This window comes from Mixophyes fleayi, chromosome 5 (genome assembly GCF_038048845.1).
Source record: "Mixophyes fleayi isolate aMixFle1 chromosome 5, aMixFle1.hap1, whole genome shotgun sequence".
NCBI classification, from domain to species: Eukaryota; Metazoa; Chordata; class Amphibia; order Anura; family Limnodynastidae; genus Mixophyes; species Mixophyes fleayi.
Genome location: NC_134406.1, coordinates 277,905,198 through 277,930,008, shown reverse-complemented (window position 1 = coordinate 277,930,008; position 24,811 = coordinate 277,905,198). Strand labels below are relative to the sequence as shown.

The following is a 24,811-nucleotide window of genomic DNA, read 5'->3' as shown; positions in this document are numbered from 1 at the left end:
GCTGTTTTTCAGGGCTTCATCAATGAGATTTTTCGGGACTTATTATATGTATGTGTCGTCGTCTACCTGGACGACATATTGATTTTTTCACAGGACCTGCCTTCTCACCACCAACATGTGGCAGAAGTCCTCTCCAGGCTACGGAAAAATTCATTGTTTTGTAAATTAGAAAAATGTTCATTCGAATTACCCCAGATTCCATTCTTGGGGTATATAGTTTCCGGAGTTGGCCTGAAGATGGATCCTGACAAAGTAAATGCTGTACTACATTGGCCCCAGCCAACTACTCTTCGTGCGATCCAGCGTTTTTTAGGTTTTGCCAATTACTATAGACGCTTCATTCAAGACTTTTCTTCCATTGCATCTCCTATTGTGGCCCTGACTCGAAAAGGGGCTAATCCTAAGCAATGGTCAACTGAGGCTATTCAAGCCTTTCAAACATTAAAAGAGTCCTTCTCTTCGGCTCCAATCCTTCGACAGCCTGATGTGACACTCCCCTTCTTCCTAGAAGTAGATGCCTCTAATGTGGGCTTAGGAGCTATTCTCTCCCAACGCTCGGAACAGCAAAAATTCCACCCTTGTGCCTTCTATTCTCGGGGTCTCCTACCCGCAGAGAAGAATTATACCATCGGGGACAAGGAATTACTGGCTATCAAAGCCGCATTAGAGGAATGGAGATACTTATTGGAAGGAGCTCGCCATCCGGTGACGATCTTCACGGATCATAAGAACTTGTCATATCTCCAGTCTGCCCAATGCTTGAACCCTCGTCAAGCAAGATGGTCTCTTTTCTTTTCCCGTTTTGAATTAATAATTACCTTCAAACCAGCTGCCAAGAACAAAAAAGCTGATGCCTTATCTAGAGCCTTTGTTACGTCCTCTGATATAGAAGAGGTTTCCAACCATACCATTCTAGACCCCAAATGTATCTCACTGGCTGCTTCATCCACCAGAACGCTACCATTTGGGAAGACCCTTGTGCCTCCTATACTAAGGAGGAAAATCCTTTCGTGGTTCCATGCCTCTCGTTTTTCTGGACACGCCGGTGAACACAAGACTTTTGAGATCCTCTCTCGAAGTTACTGGTGGCCTTCAATGAGGAGAGACGTCAAAGAGTTCATTGCTTCCTGTGAATTATGTTCGCAATTCAAATCCTCCCGCAGAACCCCAGCAGGGTTGCTGCGACCACTACCCATTCCGTCCAAACCATGGACCCATATTAGTATGGATTTCGTTACTGACTTACCACCTAGTAAGAACCATAACACTATTTGGGTGGTAGTGGACAGATTTTCGAAGATGGCTCATTTCATCCCTCTGTCTGGTTTGCCTTCCTCGTCTATCCTGGCTGAACATTTCATTAAAGAGATCTTCCGTATCCATGGATGTCCATCTGAGATTGTGTCTGATAGAGGAGTACAATTCGTGTCCAGATTCTGGCGAGCCCTTTGTAAAACCTTGGGCATACGATTAGCACTCTCATCTTCTTACCATCCACAATCCAATGGACAAACCGAACGTGTCAATCAAGATCTTGAGACTTTTATAAGGATATTTTCATCAGCCAATCAAGACAACTGGGTAGAGTTACTCCCTTGGGCTGAGTTCGCCCATAACAACATGTACCATGAGTCATCATCCAAAACTCCATTTTTTGTGGTCTACGGTCACCATCCGTCTTTTCCGGAATTTCCTGCCCTCCCGCCCACCCAAGTTCCTGCGGTGGAAACTGTTTGTCAGACCTTTAAAAATATCTGGTCTCAGGTCAGAACCTGTTTAAAGAAGACATCTGTCAAATATAAATCTTTCGCTGATAAGAAGAGGCGGGCTATTCCACCACTAAAAATTGGAGATCGTGTCTGGTTATCCACAAAAAATATTCGTTTGAAGGTTCCATCCATGAAATTCGCCCCTCGTTTTATTGGTCCATATAGGATCATTCAAGTTATCAATCCAGTATGTGTGAAACTCCTTCTTCCTAAGAGTCTTCGGATTTCTAATGCCTTCCATGTATCTTTGCTCAAACCTCTTATTATCAACCGTTTTTCAACTCCTCCCTCAGCTCCGCAGCCAGTTCAAGTTCATCAGGAGGAGGATTTTGAGATTACCGAGGTACTAGATGCAAAAATTTCGCGAGGAGTCCTCCACTTCCTCGTTCATTGGAAGGGCTTTGGTCCTGAGGAGCGCTCTTGGATCAAAGCTGAAGATCTTAATGCTCCTGCCCTTTTGAAGAAGTTTTACTCCAAAAATCCGGACAAGCCCGGTTCCAGGCGTTCTGTGCCCACCTTTAAAAGGGGGGGTACTGTCACTCACCGGACCGTGAGTGCCTCTTCCCGGACATTTAGGAACCGTGGTCGTCCACCATCCTGAGGGTCTGCGCATGCGCAGCCCTTTTCTATACTTCAGTGTATACCCCTTTAACTCAATTGGCAGATCAGGCAACCTCCCTATATTAAGCACCTGTGGTCAACACCACGTTGCCTGATCTTGGAGTCTCATTCCTCATGAGTCTCTGAAGGTGTTCCTGTATTCCTCGTGTATTCAGCGCTGCTGATTCCTGTGGTTTCCTAGCCACTTCTATTCCTGTGGTTTCCAAACCACTTCTACTACTGTGGTTCCCATACCACTTCTACCATCAACTGTATCATCGTGACTGTTTGCTGATTCCTATCCGCTGCCTCCGTGCACTACAGTCTTCTATACCACTTCATCGCTATTGTATATCTTTGGGACTGTTGCTGATTCCTATCCGCTGCCTCCGTGCACTACAGTCTTCTAAACCACTTCAACGTTATTTTATATCAATGTGACTGTTTGCTCATTGCTATCCGCTGCCTCCGTGCACTCCAGCTTTTACTTCACTCACCTGCTTCTCATCGAGTCTGTTTGCTGATTCCTATCCGCTGCCTCCGTGCACTACAGTCTCCTGCTGGCAACTCGCCTGTGTTCATCATCGTGACTGCTAGCTGACTTCTATCCGCTGCCTCCGTGCACTACAGTCTCCTGCTTGCAACTCGCCTGTGTTCATCATCGTGACTGCCAGCTGACTACTATCCGCTGCCTCCGTGCACTACAGTCTCCTGCTTGCAACTCGCCTGTGTTCATCATCGTGACTGCCAGCTGACTATTATCCGCTGCCTCCGTGCACTACAGTCTCCTGCTTGCAACTCGCCTGTGTTCAACATCGTGACTGCCAGCTGATTACTATCCGCTGCCTCCGTGCACTACAGTCTCATCTCATCTTTGCTGTGGCTTCCTCGAGACTGCCGCTTTCATTACCATCTGCTACACTTCGTGATCAACAGCTCCTGCCCTGCGCTGCACTCCTGTTTCCCATCGCTGTTGGTTCCTGTGGTTGCTACTGGTTACCTCCGTGTGCCGCTGAGTCCTGCTGCTGTGGTCAGCGCTATCGTCCATCTCCTGCTGATCCACTCTCCACGCCTTCACGTGTTCCACTGGTCTCTACCCTCCTGTCAGCATTGGATTTGTATCTCATCTACTACCCTCTGCTGGATCATCTCCATTCTCCTGGGTCCCCTATGAGCCCAGTTCCACGTGTTGCTGACTCCTGTGGATTCGTGTCCCTGTTGGTCTACTCACCTGTGCGCTGCACCTGCTAGACCGCTGCCTCACCTATCCAGGGACTTCCTATCCAGTCGGCCTCCAGCCGCTCAGGTACCGCTGCAATCCCATCTGACTGCTACTGCTGAACCACGGTATGCATACTTCTCATTGACTGTGCTGTGTATTGCATATCTTGCTGGACTGTGTTTGGTTCTCTCTGGAGTCTGCTATCCGCTGAGTCTATTGCCATCATTGACTGTGTTATCATTGTGCTGGACTACTTCAAGAGACTTTCTAGATTGCAGACCTGCTCAGTCATTTATATCTATATATATATCTATATTGTGCATATTACTGTGGATCGTGTATAAGGTGCCTGTGTATATCCTGTGTTGCAGTCTTCCCCTGGGCACCTCCTCACATATATATTCAGTGGTACAACTTGCTGATGTCAGACCACTGATCCCTGTTTCCGGTATCACCTGTTCCATCCTCCTCTCACATAGCAGTGGTACAACTTGCTACCGCAGACCACTGACTACCTGGATACCTCCACTTGGATTCCATTCCTTCACTCAGACAGCGGTACAACTTGCTACCCGCAGACCGCTGACTCTCATCACCTCCTTGTTTCTGTTGGACATTCCTCCTCACTATAGCAGTGGTACAACTTGCTATCGCAGACCACTGACTACCTTCACGTGTCCTTGTCCATACAGTTCCTTGTGTATTATTATCTCATTATTACCAGTGTTGCTAGTCATAGACTTTCCTGAGCATCTCATCGGCCATCATTTCATGTTCCGTGATCACCCAGCTACCAGAGTACCCTATTACCATCTACATTGCTCTGGTAAGCCTACCATCTGGTGATCCCTGGGTAAAGACTCCTAGTGCCCGTGACAAAAAGACTGCAGGCACTTTCTTTAGCTCTTGAGCCTAACAGGTTTACTTTAATTAATACCTTCTAACCCTACACCTCTCCCACAGAATAAGGCCATAAAATGGAGGTTCCAGGGCTGAGGGTCCCTCCATACCACAACTACAGAAAGGGAAAAGAAATAATCACTCACTTTTGTTTTCAATGTCACACAGTCTTTGCTGCCAGAAGCCCCTGAAGGGCGCAATACCAGTCCCAGGCCCCACCAGGATACACGGAGCATTTACGTCAGAGGGTAAGTGGAAGGTTGAAGCCCTGGAAAGAGAGAGTCAGGTGTTCGTCATCAGAGCTATGAGTACCTGGAGAGTTCACCAGCACCTTCCAATAGCTTAGAGCCAAGATCCTGGAGCCTCTCTCTTCCCCAACAGTATAATAGTCATATGGTAATAGGAAAACCCAATACCTGTCTCCTATAAACTATATCATGACCTGAGAACCCCAGGAGCCTCCAGTTTCAGTTATCAGGACAATCCAAAGATCTGTTTCCAAAGTACCTCAAAGTGAGTCAACTTATAGGTCCTGATTGTCTTGGACCAGTAATAGCATCAAGGACCCTCCAGTGTATAAGCCCAAGTACTAGTCCCCTCCAACCTATATCATCTTTGTCAAAGTGCCTACAGTAATTGTTCCCAGGGCCCTGAAATACTCGGGCCCCCAAACTCTTTAGCAACATTGTCGTTGCTATGTTTTGTGATAACCTCTAATACCCTTTCCCAAAGTCCCACTACATCAAGCCACACATAATCTGTGTCCCCAGGACCTTGTAATACCTGTGTGCCAGGATTGTCTCATCTCTGTGTCTCCCTCCTACCAGTACTTACATTACCAATACCACAGGAACCCTCAGTAATTGGTCCCTAGAACCCCGTGTCAAAGTAACAATTGTTCCCAGGACCCTAAAAAACTTGTGCCCCAAGTCTCTTCAATACTAGCTTAGTAGTATCACATGATGCCGATTGTCCCAGGACAATCTATGACAACCTACTAAATCTTCCAGTACTTGGATGAGGGCCTTCCAATGCTTAAATGTTAATACTCCAGGTAAAGTTCCACAGGATCACCCATCAACTCTGCCCCAGTAACAAGAGTCCAAATAATTGTCACCTCCAGTAACAGTATCCAGTCCCACAGTACCAACAGTAATAATATTTAGGACCCTAGTACCTCCAGTTACTGGTACCTACAAAAACCTGGTGTAGGAGAATGTCTGACCTAGGTAAAGGGACCAGATGAGATGTGTGGATTAGGTGGAGTGGTGGACAGACTGGGTGATTGAAACAGTAAGACAGGGGGTGGAGTCAGAGTGTAGTGCTGTCAGAGCACAGCTCTGTCAGAGCGTAGTGCGGTCGGAGGGGGTGCTGTCAGAGTGTAGTACTGTTGGAGGGGGTGCTGTCAGAGTGTAGTACTGTTGTGGGGGTGCTGTCGGAGGGGGTGATGTTGGAAGGAGTGCTGTCAGAGTGTAGTGCTGTCGGAGGGCGTGCAGTTGGAGTGCAGTGATGTTGAGGGGGTGCTATCAGAGGGAGTGCTGTCAGAGTGTAGTGCTGTCGGAGGGGGTGCTCTCCGAGTGTAGTGCTGTCAGAGTGTAGTGCTGTCATTGGAGGTGCTGTCGGAGGGGATGCAGTTGGAGTGTAGAGCTGTTGGAGGGGGTGCAGTCAGAGTGTAGTGCTGTCGGAGGGCGTGCTGTCGGAGGTGGTTCTGTTGGAGTGTAGTGCTGTTGGAGAGTGTTCTGTCGGAGGGGGTGAAGTTGGAAGGAGTGCTGTCAGAGTGTAGTGCTGTTGGAGGGAGTGCAGTTGGAGTGCAGTGATGTTGAGGGGGTGCTATCAGAGGGAGTGCTGTCAGAGTGTAGTGCTGTTGAGGGGGGGCTGTCAGAGTGTAGTGCTGTCATTGGAGGTGCTGTCGGAGGGGATGCAGTTGGAGTGTAGAGCTGTTGGAGGGGGTGCAGTCGGAGGAGGTGCTGTCGGAGGAGTCCCCAGCACAAACATTCCCTGGTCCTGGAAAAGACTTTGTGTTTTATTGGAAAGTGACTTATTTAGCTTAAAGGAAGAACTTACCCTCGGACAAAGCAAGGGACAGAAGCCCCCGGAGACAGCTGGTCCAGCCACGTCGAGCACACCCCATAGTGAAGAGGACCCTTATTTTCTGTAAAAGATATTTGGGGAGTGTCCACAATGTGTTTATGCTGCATATTTATTTATAAATAACATATGGAGACAGATAAGATACCATGGGTTTACGGTATCTGCGTTTACTCACCCTGAGTGTGGTACGATACCACCGCCACTGTGAGGTGTATCTGGTCAGGAGAGGCCTCCAAGGATGAGCTAATGGAGTAGTATCGAGGCTGGAGGAGGGGTAGTTGTGTGAGGAGTAGAGAGCTGGGGACACAAATAGATGGAAATTCCTCCAGCACCTCTACCAGATTGGGGCATCGGAACCACTTCCACTCCTCGTACTGACGGGCATCCTGTAGGGGGCATGGACAGAACTTATTATAACAGTAACTTTTCTCTTACTGGCAGAAGTCCCTCATAGGACATAATTCTCTCCTAGATGTTAATTTATCACCCACATACCAGGCAGGAGGCACAGCTTTTTTGGAAATCCATCGAAGACCAAGGCTCAGGGTGACACAAGGGCAGGAGGAAGCAACAAATTTTGGCAGGAATAACAGAGTGCTAGACTCTAGATGGTCTATACCCATACAGTGCTATGCCTGCCCTTAATGTACCCTCATTATGCCATACTACGGAAGACTCTGAGATCAGATGTTGACCTCTCCCCACTTTACATCCCTCCAGACCACTCTCGCAGGTACATGTATGAAAGTGGAGAAAAGAAAAACATTGATTAAAATTTTAATGATTTGACAACTCCATATTTCTTACTATAGAATTTGTCAATCTTACTCCACTTTCATCAATGGCACCTAGAAAGTCTTACACTACTACGTGAGATACAAAGCAGTTGGAATAGAAGATGCGCTACATGATCTATGTTCCAATGTGGACTACTCGTCTGTGATCTCGTTCGTACCTGGCTAAGGATCTCAAGTTTCTGACGTTCATCTGGATCTTCACTGAGGACACTCAGTAGCTGCAGGAGTTGGGGTGTGGGGGGTGTAGTTATGTCCAGATAATTAGTCAGTGCCTGGCGCAATGTACAAGGAGGAAGTCTGGTTTCCAAGACCCATTTAACCTTTCGTCCAGAACCCATTCCTGGGGGTAGAGATATTTGGTGCACATGTATGAAGGTAAATTACAGGGATGGGCACAACAAAACCAGCCCAGGCTGGGGTAGCTCATACTTACGTTCGTTAGAGTCCTTGTCCATTGTCTCCACTTGTACAGTGTCATTAGCAGGTGGAGGATCCTCCACATGTTCCAGCAACGCCAGCACCAGCTCCTCACGGTTACAGGGGAAGACCCCCAGGTGATCTCCAGGAGAATATTGGAGCTCTTCCTGCCCGTCAGAGTTCAGCTTGATTAGGATGGTGGAGCGGCTGAATGAAGAGAGAAGACCACCAAAGTGACGAGAGGGAGAATCCAATACGATAATATAAAAAATGCTTAAACATGGTTATAGGGTCTTATTCATTAAAGGGAGAATAACCGTCAAATACAGAAGTAACCAAGAGGGTAACAATCCTGCTTTCTGCTATAGTATGTAACTCATGGTTCCTCAGGTATAAATCCTTCTGTGTCCCACTAAGCGATTCCCCAGCTGAACCTTCTCACCTGGACTGTTCACTTTGCAGGTTCTCCTTGGAAATTAGCGTCGTCTCATAAACTTTCCTCTTATGCACTTGAGAAAGTCCTAAGTAAAAGGTAAAATGAAATATTACAATAACAGTAACATGATGAGATTCTATAAGACATCTGAAATTAGTTTGATGGAACCACATTAGTATTACTTTCATCATTAACATTTATTTATGTAGCGCCAGCATATTCCATAGCGCTGTACAATTGGGAACATACACAGTAATAAAACAATACTGGGTAATACAGACAGAGAGGTAAGAGGGTCCTGTCACAAGCCTACAATCTATTGGACAATACAGTTTCACATCATATTTTGTACAAAGGTCCTCATATAGGATGTAAAAATTCCCCTTACAATATATAGTTTGTTGATTTGCTTTCTGTGTTTTTCTAGCTGTTCCCTATTCTCTTAAGACTTCATGATTTTCTACTATATTAATGTGGAGACTGATTCAATGTGAAAAAATACATTAAAAAAGGTACCACAAAAACTGTATTTTGTAAAAGAAATATTTTATTGTAGCGTTAATGAAACCACACCCACTTTTTTGTTTATTAGCATAAGATCCGGAAGTGACTGAAAATATAGTAGAATAACATTATAGTATGGAGGACAAAGGGATAATCCTAGAGACAAAGAGCCTGAGTGAAGCATATTGCATGTAAAATTAATGTAATTATGCGCATGATGGCGAAAAACTAAATTTGCTATTAAATTTGATTTAAATAAAAAAACACCTATAATGATACAATTCTACAGATGATAATCCAGGCATGATTGATGGAGAATGCATCAGCATTAGAGGAAAATCCACGATCAGCCAATCAGAAGCGGCGAGTTAGCATTTGTCATTATCATCAGCAGTGTGAATTTGCACCAGGTCTGAGGTACAGGAATGTGATATATATACATGTGGGTCTGCCCAAGTCGCCCTTACTGTCCTCAGTCTGTGTCTGTACAACCCTTTCTCTCCCCATTCCACCTCTCCAATCGCAAGAAGGCGCAAGTGTAATATATGTAAGTCTGCATATGGACGGAGGTGGATGCTATTTTTGTGTACAAATTTGCATATTTTACACTAAACAAATGGGCGTACATCAAACCCAGCATCGGCCCAAAGACTCCAGATGTATAGAATATTCCTCAATGAGTTTTGAGATGCCGGAAACAGGACTCTGAGTCTCCCTAACACAATTCCTAGTAATCCCCCGTCTTGTACAATCACAATTAGTTCTGGGCTCAGGAGTCAGGTCTGGGGCACGAGTCTATATGTGTCTCTGTATGTTCTATCTCGCTGGAGACACTTTAAGTGACAGAGACCAATAATCCCCTCACATAACAATTTCAGAGTCTTGAAGATGCTGATCAGTCTTGTAGGCTGTAAAAGAGTTTATACTGTTTGACCCCATTTAATTGTGATTACTGCTATATATTGTTTTGTGGTGTTTTTAGAACCAGTACCTGTGTTATTGTGCTGGATTGTAGTTTAATGGTGAGACTAGACCACCAGAGCTTACAACTCGTCCAATTTTACCAATCCTAATGATTGCCGGACGATCAGTCTACAGGGAATGGAAAGTTTCTCCATAGGAAGATCATAGAGAGTCTTCAATCATCTCATGTCGCGTGTGATCAGAGACAGCAGCTCCACCTTGTACTTAAGTTTCAAACCTGACCATGAAAATGTTGTGAATATAAGCATAGTGTCTCTGGTAATCTGGACTCCTGTGGCTCAAACACGATCCAATACTCAATGCCAAGCAAGTGGGTGAACATACAACAAAAATGTCTGTGTCCCATTACACAACATCTAATACCACCTGCTCACAAATGAAAGGGTCTTGTAGGTAACATATTTCAAGAACTCAAAATAAGATGCATCTCAAAGAAGAGTGTTTACCTACCGCCTGCACGCCCTCACGGTACTGTACGTGTAACACCCCTGGTCTGCCAATCCTAGCGCAAAGGGCTACAAGTTGTGTGCTGTATCTACCTCTTCTACCTCGCAGCTGTCCCTGCCGGATTGTAGGACTGCACAGTGGTGGCTTGTCCCAGCTGTGATCACCGCTCCTCTCTACTGCACTCTATACTACCCGGTCACACGGAGGCAGCTACCTGAGTGATGGACTCAAACATCAATCTGAAATGAAAGTTTAGTGTAGGAAGCTCGAGCTCTGAACTCATGTCTGACACCTGGGAAAAGTCCTCACTAGGCGGCCACCGTGAGGGACAGTAAAGGGGGTCAAGCTGGGTTCTGTTCACGGCCAGTGCTAACATTAGTAGTATGACGCTGCACATAGGCCCCCCAAACTCTAGACTCCATAGCAGCTGTACCCCCTGATACTATGGTAGTTCCACCTTTACATTTGCGTTACCTCTGTATGATGATTTATATCCATATAACCCTCATCACTGTCCTGAGGGACCTGTTGAGGTGACATCTGTGATGGCAAGGTGGCTTCACGTGTTGAGGAGATCTAAGCCCACATTATTCTTTTCACTCATATACCCCAGATATTAATAGGCTTAGCTGTAAATCATTTCTTACAGCTGAACAACACATATAAACATTATAGCTTCTCTGTAGGACCATAACAGCTTTAGTATGTGATTTATTTCCATCATAAGGCAGAAGTGAATAGAAAGGGTTGTGCTTTTTTTGTATGTGATGGCGTGTTTCCTCCACCGTGAATTAAAGTGATGTGACTGTATGTAGAACAGAAACAATGGGTTACCAGTACTGAGGTCAGGAGACGAGGCCTGGATGGACATCCTGTACATGGACCTCTGCCAGCTGCCTTTAGACTTGAAGAAGTCGTGAATATTTAAGTCGGTGTCATCTCCAACGCAGAAAGTGTCACATGCAGCCTGGAGATAAACACAAGAGAAAATGCTCCTTTCACCAAAATACTGTCAAACACGGGGACACAATCATTCTGGTAATGAAGCGGTTAATTCTAATGGAGAAAAAAGTTTGATCCCCATGAAAATAACAACTTGAAGACACTGGAGAACCTTGGGAATTTTCTTTTTGTCTTTGTGTTGGCAGTGACAAGGTTAATGACTCCACATGAGTGAATGAGGGGCAGCTGGATTTAGGACGGTAATGATTCCACACAGTTCCCTCCCTTCTTATCGGCCTCCATTTCCCGCTCTCAGCTGCAGGAAAGGAAAGCGATTGTGATAGAGGGTCCGGCAGTGTTTATCCTACAGAGTCCAACACAGAACCACCCAGCTGTACAGGCCAGGAGGAAACGAAAATCTACAACTCAGACCTGAGACAGGACATCTCACATTTTCCAGGATACCCAGCTGTATAATGACCTGCAGGACACAACAATCCCCATGCAAGCCAACAATGTCCACCAAAGCCCCACTAGTGACCAAGCAAGCCACAAAAATGTTCACACAAAGCAAAACAATGTCCGTCCAAGCCACGAGAACAATGACCGACCAATCCACAACACAATAGTGAACACCTAAACAATAGCAATATCTATCCAAGTCACAAGGATGACCAATCTATATAGACCTATCACTGCCCCAGCCACAACGGACACTAATAATATTACCAGCTATTTACAAGGCTCTGTCATTTTGCATTTTACTTTGATTCGATCATCACACAAACACATCACATACAATGACATGAAACAGAAGGTAACTATGTCCAAATGATTTTACAATCTAAGAGGTTTTGCAAATTTGCAGATTGTAGACCTTGGCCCTAGAGATTGAATGGGAGACTTTGTAACCGAATTTCTAAAGGAAAAGTAGGAAAAGGACTTCAATAACAGTACATATACCGTGTTTGATATAACGTAACAGAGAACATTTTATAATGGGGTTATATTTGCTTTCTGTTTTGCACCATTCTTTCTTCTCCAACCTTATCCTCCATTGTGATGTCAGTTATTACTCAGCGGACAAGACCTTGGAGGGAAGTTATAGGGAAGGTGTTATGTATTGTCTGTGTTATCGTCTCCTAGATAAGAATGGGGGGCTGCGTCTGACTGATTGATGACTTCCCTCCCTCCTCTCATTCCCTTTACAGTACTAGGAGACTTCTGTCAATGTAAAGTACAAGTTGCATTATACAACTAAACTACTAATAACGTTAAGACATTTATATGTAAATGACACGGGTCTTATAGTAACAGAACAAGGCTTTGGTTATGAGGGAAGGGCACCTTTTTGAAACATAAAAGGTTAAAACCAGTGGCGGAACAGCACATCCCAGGGCCCCAAAGCAAGTTTTGCATAGGGGCCCGGCAATACCAATGTAGCCTCTCAGGTCCCTGCTCCACGCTGCCGAGAAGAGCAGGAGAGCACTGGGGGATGCTGAAGGTGGAGGTGGAACCCAACATTGTAGATTAGAACAAGATATTCTGAAAGTCTCACCTTGAAAACAGTCTTGGCCCAAGCACGGAAAGAGTCCTCCTGACCACAAAGTTCATCTCCCTCTCCCATCTCCAAGATACGTTCTCCTCCCAGCTCCTCCAGTCGTGTGTCAACTGCATGTCCAAAGGCGCAGAAATGAGGGTACGCCCGAGAACCCAGGCCAAAGACAGAGAACCTGTAAGTCAGACGGTGACAATGGCTGGAGGACAAGATCTCACAACACTTCTCACATTGCTGAGATTTATCCTGGACTCTGTAAGATATTCCAGGACACTTAGAGGCTTTGTCACCGTTAGAACACTTTTTTTCAAACAATTCTGATTCAACAAATTAAAATTTTAAAAATCAACTTAATTTGGCACCCAAAATATACATGGAATTTAAAACAAAATTGGTGTCCAATGAGTGTCTACGATTCCTGTCTCAAAGACTTGGGTCCAAGAGTTGAGATTATATGACATGTATATGAAAACGTTTGGCCCTGTACATACCTTAGTGTGCCCAAGGGCCCCGCGCTGTCAGTATTACTTGATTCCTTCCGCTTATTCTTCCAGGAGGTGACAAGAACATCAGTCTGGGAAACACTGTTAAACCGAGTCTTGTAGCTTCTACAATATTGGAAGAAAGATCGATGTCTAGAGAAACAGGACTGAGGATCGAGTCGTAATACACAACATTCACTCCAGAGGCTGCTTGTGTCTGAAGCCTTCTAGAATGACTCCGGCACATCCCTAGATCAGATGGGGTTAGAGACCCTGGAGGTTGTCCCATCCCCTACCATTATAAACCACCACTGCTGGGCCCCCAGGCTAGGGCCCAGGTCATTTCTATTTGTGCCATTTTTACAATGTTTTGCCTCTTTCTATCACTTTCGCCTCTTTCCATAGCGATCGCTGTAATCTCTAATGCTCGCTGTGTATTGAAGAGCCAGCAGTTAAGTCATCAATTTCCACGGATGGAAAACTAACCGATGCTGAACTGTGGACAGTTTATTCTTAATGTTTTTGTGATTATTTTGTTATTTTCTTTTTTTTAAATGAGTATTAATGTGACCGTGTGGACCTGTAAGTGTTGGAGCCCTGAGGGAAGGGCCGGCAGTTTTTCCTGCGATAGGAGAATTGTATTTTCTTTTTGCAGGAAACTCATAGATATAAACAATGAAAGTCGGGAGTTACGGGAATCGAGGGATTTTCTCAGTCTCAATTCTCATTTTCCATCAGGAGAAAAGATTCTTTTGAATATTACTCCTGATTCTGTGCTAGTGGAAGAGGTAATTATAAAGTGCTTTTATAACGGGGTGATTATAGAACAAATACGAATGACATAGAACCCGTCTGTTGTAGAGATGGTTTCATTCAATAAACAGAACATCCATCTGCTGACAGATCAGATCATTTTTATGGTTTTAAACATAACTTAAGGAAAATAGTAAAATATCAGATTATTTCTAATGATTTTTCTGACTGTAACCTGGTAGTTTGTGATATAAGTTCCATCTTCATTTAGTCCATAAATCTCTTTCTGGCATTTTATCAGTTTATAGAATTGTTCAATATTCATTTGGTAAAAATGGTCAGAAAAGATAAATGAAAGTTGGAGACAATTGTGGGAAGTTGGAAGAATATTGGAATAAATGGTTCATCTGCAGCGTCCGATATCTGTTAGTCTGAATAAAGGAAAGTTCTAGAACAAGAAAAACATCAACTCCAGGAAACATCTAATAGAGTGGGGTTTGGGGTACAGCTGGATGAGAGCCGGGTAACTAGCGTGATCTCCTGCAGATGAAGAAAGGGTCTAGTGAGGCAGTTATCTGGTTACACTGAGCCAACGTCCCCTCTGATAAAGAGGTAAAATGGAAATTGATGATGATGTAGAGATGACGCATGAGATATAAATATAACCAAGAAAGAAATGATCTTACAGATAAGGGAATAGTTACCTGGAACTAATTATCGGATATCTGGGATCTTCCACTGTTTACTAAGCTCTTCTGAAAGATGACGATGGGATAAGATGGAATATTGGGATATTTTGGGATAACTGATGCTTTATCTATATGAAACACTTTGGAAGTTATACTAGGAAATTATGGATTCATCAGCACCCTTCTGTGTATAGTAATCATTGTGCAAAAAGCCCAGAACCATCCTGGTAACGGGTGGGGCACCTAATGCCGACACTTTCATTGTACTGACAGGTTGACAATGTCATTAGGTTAAACGCTGACATTTCACTGTCGGGATTATGATCGTCACCGCTGGTAACCTGGGTGGTTACGATGGTGTTTCCCGTAAGGACATTTTCCCCATCCCTCCGCTCAGTACTCACTTCTGCTGCTCCAGCTGGAGAGTGGTCACATTGGGAGACGTCATCTCCATCAATTCCCGGGCAAACGTCTGCGGAGAGAAAGTCTGAGCATTAGACCCACGTACAGCTAAATGTTTATAGCACCAGGGAGGGTGTAATAACTCTACTTACCTCACCGTTCTCCGGAGGATCACCATTACCAAACGTACTAGTGACTACCAATACCAGCGTCTCGTGCTCCAGATTCACCGTATCGTACTGGTCCATACAGATGACCTAGAGAAGATCACAGCGTCAGTCTGTGGGGTGATCCAATAACTGGCAGAGAGTCACATCTGGCTTCTCCTACACCCCCCTAAATAGAATCCTGCTTATTGGGAAACTTCCAGAGTGACCAGAAGATGTCAGTAACTCGCTCTTATCCCTGATTACAGACGTCTGAGTATTATCTGTCTCCAGCAGCTTCATACCTAGGACATCAGAAAATATTTCCTCTGCGACATATTTACACACAATTGTAAATCTTACACTGATAGAAAACCCTTAAGAAGCCAAATGATGCAGCTTTGATCCTAGTCCATTAATGTCATCAGTGCTTATATCTATATTACATATATTTGGCAGTGAATTTGGGGTAACCTTCTGGGTCACTGTTTGAAGGTGTCTGCAGGAAGAGACAGGGGAATTGTGTTTTTCTCCCCCATATAATGCTCGGAAAATGATAAAAAAAAATAATGACTGTATCACCAAAAGAATCTGTGCCCAAATACAATGTAACATTTCCAGTGCAGACTGGGAAAGAAACAAGTCATTATCCTGTATAGGAAACTTTGGGCATTAAAACGATTAAGATTAACAATGATCATTAAAGGGTTAATCTCTTATGTTCGGAGTAGAAATGATCGAACCTCCGTCAAATCTTTCCTGAAATCTGCTTGTTAAATTGGTAAAAAAAAATAATAGCTGCGGTCACGGAAGCTGAACAGGTTCACAAATGGGACAAAATAACATCTCAAACATTTTAGCTTAAATTGACACATTTAAATGGTTTCTAATTGCAAACCTTGAACAAAGTAACATTTGCAGTTTGAATTAAAACATTTCAAAATACTTTTTTATTATTTAAAAGTATAATTTAAAAATAGTGCGTAAAAATATAAATATTTAAACCACTAATGTTGACGCCAACCTCGATCAACCATTGGCGGACCTCAAACATGAACAGGGAGGCGAGACGCAAATTAGGAAATTGGGGTCTAGAAATGAGCGGATCACGAAGCTGTTTGTTGATTTACAGTCAAAATTCAAAACGGTTGGAAATGTTTGAGCGGCTGTATTCTGAGGTTATGGGCACATCAGATTGTGTTTGTCGCCTGTTATGTACATTTTAATGTTTTAATATATTGAGGTTTGTTTATATCCTGTATCAAATGTGCCTAAGTGGAGTAAAAGAGATGTCCCAGTGAAAATAACGGCCTGAATCAGATCTCCGGTGCCTCAGAGGGTCAGAACGGTTCTGCGGACGTCTTAGCCATTTATTTTCTCTCCTTGGAACGCATTGGTGGAAATAAATAAATTCAAATCCGAAAAATATATGCTAAAAAAGAACATTTATATAAAATTATATAAACATAACAAATAAATAAAAATAGTAAAAAGCTGAGACCTTGATTGTTTCTCGAATGTTGGATCAATAAAAAAAAAAATATGGAGGTAAATCTGACAAAGTTGAACAGGTTCGACCTTGTTTCAGCCATTTTGCTCGGTCATTTCTTTGAGATTTGAATCCTACCTGCATTCAGGTGCCCATGTTATCTATTTCCTGGTCCCCAGCGAGGGGTTTGTGTAGGTTGAACCGGGGACAGTCTGCCCCCCTCAGGCACACCCCCCCCCCTATAAATGTGCAGTTTCCACACCTTAGAATTTGCCTCAGTAGGGAACACCCTAATCTGCTAAGCTCCTCCCATCAGAAACAGCAGGCTCCGCCCGTGCGAGAATATTGCAAAAACATAGGAATATAACATCACAAAATAAGAACAAATGGTACCAATATAATAATTTGTATCTTAATTACTTTTTAATGGAACATTTTTAGCCATTTATAACATGTGAGACGCAGGGCTGCCAAGAGGAATTCAGGGCCCGGGTACAACAAACTCATGGGGCCCCCCCATAGTTGAGTAAGCCCTAAAAATTTTTTGCGCCGCCTAACGGCGGCGCAAAAAACACGACGCGGGTTTGGTCATACATTCAGGGGCGTGTCAATGCGCCATTGGGGCGTGGCTAGCCTAACGACGGTGCAAAAATTTTCGGGAATGTGGTCATACATTTGGGGCCGTGGCAATGCACCGTTGGGCGCATAGCTAGCACATCAAAATCACTAGGTCCTGAATTCACCACAGCGTCACATATGTCCAAGCACTCCTGACTTTTAAGACATCCAGCACCACAGTGTAGTATACAAAGAATGCAGTGTGTACACAAACAGTTCAGTCTTGGCCTGCGCCCACTGGGCTCACCAAACATTGGCATTGTCCCTACTAGAATCACAACATTTCACACACTATGCTGCTCTGTCCTACCTGTTCTTCTCACTTTCTCCACCCGAGGCTGCTGGTTTCTTTAGTTGTGGCTTGCCTGGATCTTGGAATGTAGAAGGACCTATTTGGGAAAAAAATGGCTACATTTAGAAAATTTCAGTCAGACGCAGCGTTAAATCAATAGCACCCACGATTAATAATTAGGCCTTCCTCCAGCCCCAACATTAAAATAATAGAATTCACATGTAATAAATAAACCTATTTCCCGTCATGCAAACAGCCTAGCAATACCTATTTCCCGCAACCATCACTGCCATTAAATAATTCATAGTCACATTTAATAAATAGACCTCATCCTCCCCAAACTCACCTCCACATTCAATAGGCCCCAAATCACCCCATCTTAAATTAATAATCCCCACTATTAAATTGCCTCACCATCACCCTACAAACAAAATAGCGCCCATTAATTAGCCACCACCTACCTCACACTCACTACATTGCAACAAGCCCCATCACAACTACACTGCGCCCTCCATGCTGCTTTCCCCCCTTTTTATTCACTCTGTGCCTCTTTGCCCCTTTTTTTTATAACTCTGTGCCTCTCTGCCGCTGTTTTCCTCCTCTGTGCCTCTCTGCCCCTGTTTTCCTCCTCTGTGCCTCTCTGCCCCTCTTTTCCTCCTCTGTGCCTCTCTGCCCCTCTTTTCCTCCTCTGTGCCTCTCTGCCCCTCTTTTCCTCCTCTGTGCCTCTCTGCCCCTCTTTTCCTCCTCTGTGCCTCTCTTTTCCTCCTCTGTGCCCCTCTTTTCCTCCTCTGTGCCCCTCTTTTCCTCCTCTGTGCCCCTCTTTTCCTCCTCTGTGCCCCTCTTTTCCTCCTCTGTGCCTCTCTTTTCCTCCTCTGTGCCCCTCTTTTCCTCCTCTGTGCCTCTCTTTTCCTCCTCTGTGCCTCTCTTTTCCTCCCCTGTGCCTCTCTTTTCCTCCTCTGTGCCTCTCTTTTCCTCCTCTGTGCCTCTCTTTTCCTCCTCTGTGCCTCTCTTTTCCTCCTCTGTGCCTCTCTTTTCCTCCTCTGTCCCTCTCTTTTCCTCCTCTGTGCCTCTCAGTTTCTTTCCTTACCTTTTGTCAGCTTCTTTCTTTTCTTCTCTTCTCTTCTGTCTTCTCTTCTTTCTTCTTCTTTGGTCTTGTCAGGCTGCGGCGCTCCTCACTGACTGACTGCCGGGCGTGACTTGATGACGTCACGCCCGACAGTCAGTGTGAATGGAGAAGACAGGAGAGGAGGGACGCGGCGCCGCGGTCACGTGAGTATTGATTTTTTTTTTTTTTTTTTTATTTCTTATAGCTCCCCCCACCAACGCCCCCCCCCCCCCCTCCCCCTACCCCGCGGGAATTTTTTTTTAAAAAAAATAAAAATACGCAAAATACAAAAAAATAAAATAAAAAAAAAAAATGACAAAAAATAGCAGCAAGGGCCCGGCCCGGGCCCCCTGGCATGGCCGGGCCCGGGTAAAATGTACCCGCTCCCCCCCCCTCTCGGCGGCCCTGGTGAGACGTTTCAGTCACAAACTTCTGAGAACCAGAAATGTAAAATCTTCTTCACCTAATTCAGCACCTGAGTTATTACAGATGTTCCCTCTGCCCATCAGGTTCTCTCTCTTACCTTGGGATCGAACGCATAGGCGAAGATATTGCAGAGTTTCTGAGCGTAGGTCTCGGAGCGGCCAGTCTCTGTGGCGTAGAGAATTGTGGCTTTGACCCTACGCGCCATGGCCTGTCCCATCAGCTTAGCAGAAAACTTCACAGCGCTGAAAGTAAAGGGGAATTTACTGAACATCCCGATGAAAAGATTATTAAATCCATTTATGTTATATCTGCCTCTTACATAGACTACGACAACATAACATTATAATTAGGGGAGGGCTGGAGAATCATAACCTGGGGGGTAAGACTCAAGTCAGCAGCCCACGAGGAACATGTTAAAGGAAAAGAATGCAGGTAGCCCAATGACCCAGCCCAAGGTAGCTCGCTATGGAACCGGCCCAGGGACAGATGCCCCCCAAGCCCAGCCTGCCCCTGATTATAATAAGATACAGGTCACAGAACGTGCAGTTTAAAATGTGATAGAAGCTTTATAGACACCTTTCCGAATATACACAGTGTGTTATAGTGCATAATATACACAGTGTGTTACAGTACATAATATACACAGTGTGTTACAGTACATAATATACACAGTGTGTTACAGTACATAATATACACAGTGTGTTACAGTACATAATATACACAGTGTGTTATAGTACATAATATACACAGTGTGTTATAGTGCATAATATACACAGTGTGTTACAGTACATAATATACACAGTGTGTTACAGTACATAATATACAGTGTGTGTTACAGTACATAATATACAGTGTGTGTTACAGTACATAATATACACAGTGTGTTACAGTACATAATATACACAGTGTGTTACAGTACATAATAACAGTGTGTGTTATTTTACCAACATGCTGGCAGTATGTGATATGTGATATGTGATATATAATATATAATATGTAATTTGCTCACTTTGCCACTTCTTTGAAGGTTCTCTTCTTGGTTATGGTGCTCTGAGACCCTCTCCAGATATGGTGCTTCCAGGGGTCTGGCTGAAATATCAGGATAATTAGGTGAGGACTTTGGAGACACAATGAGAAGACACTCGGTAGAATCCCTGAATATACACAATGCCGGGGAGAATACACTGCACAGGTCAGAGCTTCTGAGTGAGGGAAGAAGACAGAAGAGACAGTGGAGCAACACTGAGAGAAGTAGACGAAGAAGATGGAGAAGACATAGAGAAGATGAGAAGAGGAAACGCGGCCACGATGGCGCGCGGTACCCAGGAGATATTGTATAAAGGATAATAACTGACACCGGTGAGTTACAGAGGAGACACTTGAAAGACAGAGATGATGATGATGAAGCAAATGATATAGGATATAAGATCCATGATAGACACTGATAGACGAGACAGAAAGGAAGACTCTAGAAGAATGAGCTCTAATGAATGATGAAGGGTGCGTTAAATGAGTGTCGCAGTGAGCTGCGCAATGTAATAAAAGTTTCCTAGATCTACCTCTGACCTGCGCCTCGTCTCATCTCTGGTAACCACCTCTCAATCCCACCTACAAGACTTCTCCCGTGCTGCTCCCCACTTATGGAATTCCCTACCACGCCCAACAAGATTCTCCCACAGCCTATTTAAATAGTCGCTGAAGAATCATCACTTTATTAGGGATTAACTTACTATCACCTATACTAATGTAACATCACAGCTGTCCCAATCTCCACTCTAAGCCTTACTCACTCCTCTTGTTTCAGCTGGGCCCTCTTCCACTTAGAATGTAAGTTCTCTCTGCAATTATTTCCTTACCTTGTATGTCCTGTTTTATGTATGTTTTATGTATGTGTTTTCCTTACTGTACAGCGCTGCAGAGCACTGTGGTGCTTTACAAATGTATGATAATAATAATAATAATAATAAGGGGACCGAAAGGAAGCCTGGAGCAAGGCAGAGTGGACCTTCTTCCAGATGACTTTAGGATGGGAGGCAGTAGAACGGATTCCAGGATGAGCAGAAGGAACAATGAAGAAAAGAGAGTTAGCCCTGGGATGGAAACTGAGGTTGCAGAAAAACGGAGACACGTGTGTAGAGGAATGACAGGAATTGTTATAAGCAAACTCAGCCAATGGGAATAAAGATGACCAATTATCATGAAATTTGGAGATGCACAGGTTGAGAAACTGCTCCAGAGACTGATTTACCCTTTCCGTCTGCCCGTTCAACTGTGGGTGGTGTGCCCGGTGGTGTGCCCGGTGGTATGCAGATCACAGACTAATCTTCATTTCCAGCAGATTGCAGAAAGACCTCCAAAACTGAGCAACAAATTGGGAAACACGATCAGAGACAATATCTCAGGAGGGCCGTGGAGATGAAAATATGCTAAATGAACAAGGAGACCAGAGTTCTGGCATTAGACAGCTTAGTCAAAGGAACAAAATGGGTCATCTTAATGAAGCGATCCACAACCACCCAGATACTATTGTGGTCGGATGACCACAGCAGATCTACAATAAAGTCCATCAAGAGATGTGGCCAGGGTTTAACTAGTATAGACAAACTGACCCGAAGGGTGATTTCTGGAGGATTTGCCTCTGGCACATTCTTCACAAGAAGAACACTTTCATCAGAGGACAGAGTGGCCCACCAGACCCAGCATGAGAGCATTTCGATAGTCTTAGAGATTTCAGGAAGTCCGGCAAGTTTTTTGTCACTATTTTCCTGAGATGAACTGGAACAAACAATTTGCCCAAAAGAGTTTCAGGAAGAGCAAATCTTTGGAACTGATGGAGAGTAACCCCTAGATCCCGAGTCAAACCAGCATGAAACGAGGAGGCTGGAATGATGGGTAGCAGATCAGTAGGTGGAGAGTGGCAAGAAATAAAACTTCGGGAGAGTGCATCTGCTTTAATATTCTTGGAACCGGATCTATAGGTAATAACAAACCTAAAAAAAAGTAGGCACATGGATGCAGTATGTGGTCCTGAGGATCCTTCCAGGACAAAACAGCGCCCGTACCCACATCAGAGGCATCTACTTCCACCACAAAAAGCAATTTAGGATTAGGGTGTCTCATGACACAGGAGCGGAGGCAAATGCTGACTTCAGGACCTCAAAGGAAGCTACTGTGTCAGGAGTCCAGTTAGCAGTATCTGCCCCTTTGTGAGTTAGGGCAGTAATCGGAGCTACTAGTACTGAGAAGCTATGGATAAATCTCTAAAAAATTTTTGATTGCCTTCAGATTAGTTGGGCACACTCAATCTAAGATTGTTTGGACTTTTTTAGGGTCCATTGAGAACCCATCAGAAAACATGACATACCCTAAGAAAGAGACCTTCTGGACCTCAAACTTGTATTTTTCCAACTTAACGAAAAGTTGAAGCTCCCAGAGCTTTAAGAGGACTTGTTTAATGTGGAAGCGTTGTTGATCCACTGACGAAGAGATTAGAATAGATCAGGATGTCATCCAGATATACCACAAATCAGCCTAAGAAATCTTGGAGAACATCATTGATTAGATCCTGGAAGCCCGTGGGAGCATTGCATAAGCCAAAGGGCATGACCAAATACTCATAATGGCCTGAGTAGGTGTTAAATACAGTCTTCCATTCATCACCTTCTCTGATGCGTACAAGGTTGTATGTTCTGCGTAGGTCAAGCTTGGTGAACACAGAGGAACCCCTATTTTATCGAAAAGAACCGATATGAGCGGAAGTGGGTAAGTGTTTTTAATGGTGATTTTATTTAACCCACGGAAATCTATGCAGGGTTGAAGAGTTCAGCCCTTCTTGGATATAAAGAACCACTCGACTCCTACAGGAGACTTAGAAGGCCAAATAAAGTCCTTTTGAAGATTTTCCTTTATATATTCCTCCATGGCTTGAGTTTCTGGTATAGAGAGAGAATATATTCTTCCCTTGGGCAGTGTGGAGCCTGGAATTAAATCTACTGCGCAATCATAATCTTGATAAGGAGGTAACGTGTCAGCTGCCTTTTTGGAAAATATATCCCGGAAGTCATGATATGACAAAGGTAACTGGTCCGGCAGAGACTGAATCAGTCGGATAGGCAGAGACAAGCAAGATAAAGAGCAAAAAGAGCCCCAACGAACAATCTCTCCCTTGTTCCAATTGATAACTGGATTGTGGAGCTGGAGACAGAGGTGACCCAAGATAACTGGAACAGAAGGACAGCTGATAAGATAGAAAAATAAAGGCTCAGTATGCAGGAACCCCAGAGTGAGCTGCAGAAGAGGTGTCTGAGAACATATCGTTCCACCAGGTAATGGACCACGGTCAAGACCACAGACTGTGACGAAAGGCTCAATCTTCACGAGAGGAATTCCTAAGGAACTGGCAAATTTGACAGCACCACTGTCCAAGAAGGCAGACACAGAGGTAGAAAGTGCACCCAAAGAAATCACAACAGGAACCAGAAGTGTATTTTTGGAAGATATTATCTGCAGACCTAGACGGACCTCTTCCACGTTCTCTAGGCCTGCTCTTTTCACGACTTATTTGGACAAGAGCAGACAAGATGACCTTTGTTGCCACAATAGAAACAAAGGCCCAAGGTGCTTCTCCTAGTTCTTTCTTCCGGAGAGAGATGATATTCTCCGAGCTGCATAGGTTCCACCGTTTCCATAGTAGAGGAAACGGTGGCCAAAAGGATACAAAAAGAAGATGCTTTTTTCTCTGCTTTCCTCTCTTTAATCCGTTTATCAATCTTGATATTAATTTGCATATGCATGAGAAGTGGATGAAGGGTATTGAACCAGAGCATCCTGAATTTGGTCTCATAACCCTACACGGAGCTGACTATCTAATGCTGGGTCGTTCCTCTCACTGGACAACCGCCAGGACTTGGGAGAATATTCCTTAGTGGAGCGCCGCCATTGCTTCGAGACTTCCCGATGCTGGTCGTCGTAAAGAAGGCACAATGCATTAAAGAATGCATCCACTGATTGTATAGTGGGACTGTCAGGAGGCAAGCTGAAGGCTCAGGACTGACTCCCTGGAGCAATGAATTTACTATTCCCACTCTCTGTTGCTCAGAGCCAGAGGAGCGGGCTGCAGGCAAAAATATAATTTGCAGCTTTACTTAAAATCCCGGAATTCTGTTAGATCCCGAGAGAAGCGGCCTGTAAGGCTTAATTTGGGCTCCACAGTCGGTGCCAGAGAGGACTTAGATGTCTCTTCTTGAAGAGACAGCCAATGGGACAGTTCCTGGACAACTTGTGACAAGATCTGGATCTGGCCTGCCAAGACCTGAGCAAGACCGTAGTCTCCATTAGTTCCTTTTATGGCCAGCTATAACGTTAGGGCTGCGGCTATCCGGTAAACTTTTAGAACCGGACTATTAGAGATCTTCACCTTTAGCAGCCGCCTTTACCGTAGAACAAACATAACTCTCTGGTATTAGACGCATTTCAGATTAACCGCAGTGCAAGGTAGGGAACTGGGATACTGGAGGCAGAAACCAGGGACAGGCCAAGGTCGTGGGTCCGTAACGAGCAGAAAGGTCAAGGTACAAGCTGAAGGTCAGGGCAGGTAGTGAAACACGGAAAATCCAGAAAACAAACCAAGGTCACAACAGGAAAATCAGGTCACAGATAGCCAGGTCAGCAACACGTGTAACACAAGCGCTATAACCGGCAGGGAGGCTAAATCCTTCCTGCCTTACATACAGAAGGCAGCCA

General features: G+C 44.4%; 1 protein-coding gene across 3 annotated transcripts in view; it reads right to left on the bottom strand.

Moving 5' to 3' along the window:
- Positions 1–24,811, bottom strand: part of NOS3 (nitric oxide synthase 3) — a 91,130-nt gene that overhangs the window by 19,940 nt on the left and 46,379 nt on the right. For all 3 annotated transcript variants that reach the window (XM_075214242.1, XM_075214240.1, XM_075214243.1), the window contains exons 11-23: positions 20,079–20,158; positions 19,167–19,311; positions 15,146–15,250; positions 14,996–15,063; positions 13,159–13,275; positions 12,668–12,842; positions 11,002–11,134; positions 8,239–8,317; positions 7,813–8,003; positions 7,538–7,719; positions 6,758–6,968; positions 6,556–6,643; positions 4,638–4,759 (exon numbers count right to left, since the gene is read on the bottom strand). In XM_075214242.1, coding sequence (XP_075070343.1) covers positions 4,638–4,759; positions 6,556–6,643; positions 6,758–6,968; positions 7,538–7,719; positions 7,813–8,003; positions 8,239–8,317; positions 11,002–11,134; positions 12,668–12,842; positions 13,159–13,275; positions 14,996–15,063; positions 15,146–15,250; positions 19,167–19,311; positions 20,079–20,158 — 1,696 coding nt within the window. The remainder of the gene's footprint in view (positions 1–4,637; positions 4,760–6,555; positions 6,644–6,757; positions 6,969–7,537; positions 7,720–7,812; positions 8,004–8,238; positions 8,318–11,001; positions 11,135–12,667; positions 12,843–13,158; positions 13,276–14,995; positions 15,064–15,145; positions 15,251–19,166; positions 19,312–20,078; positions 20,159–24,811) is intronic.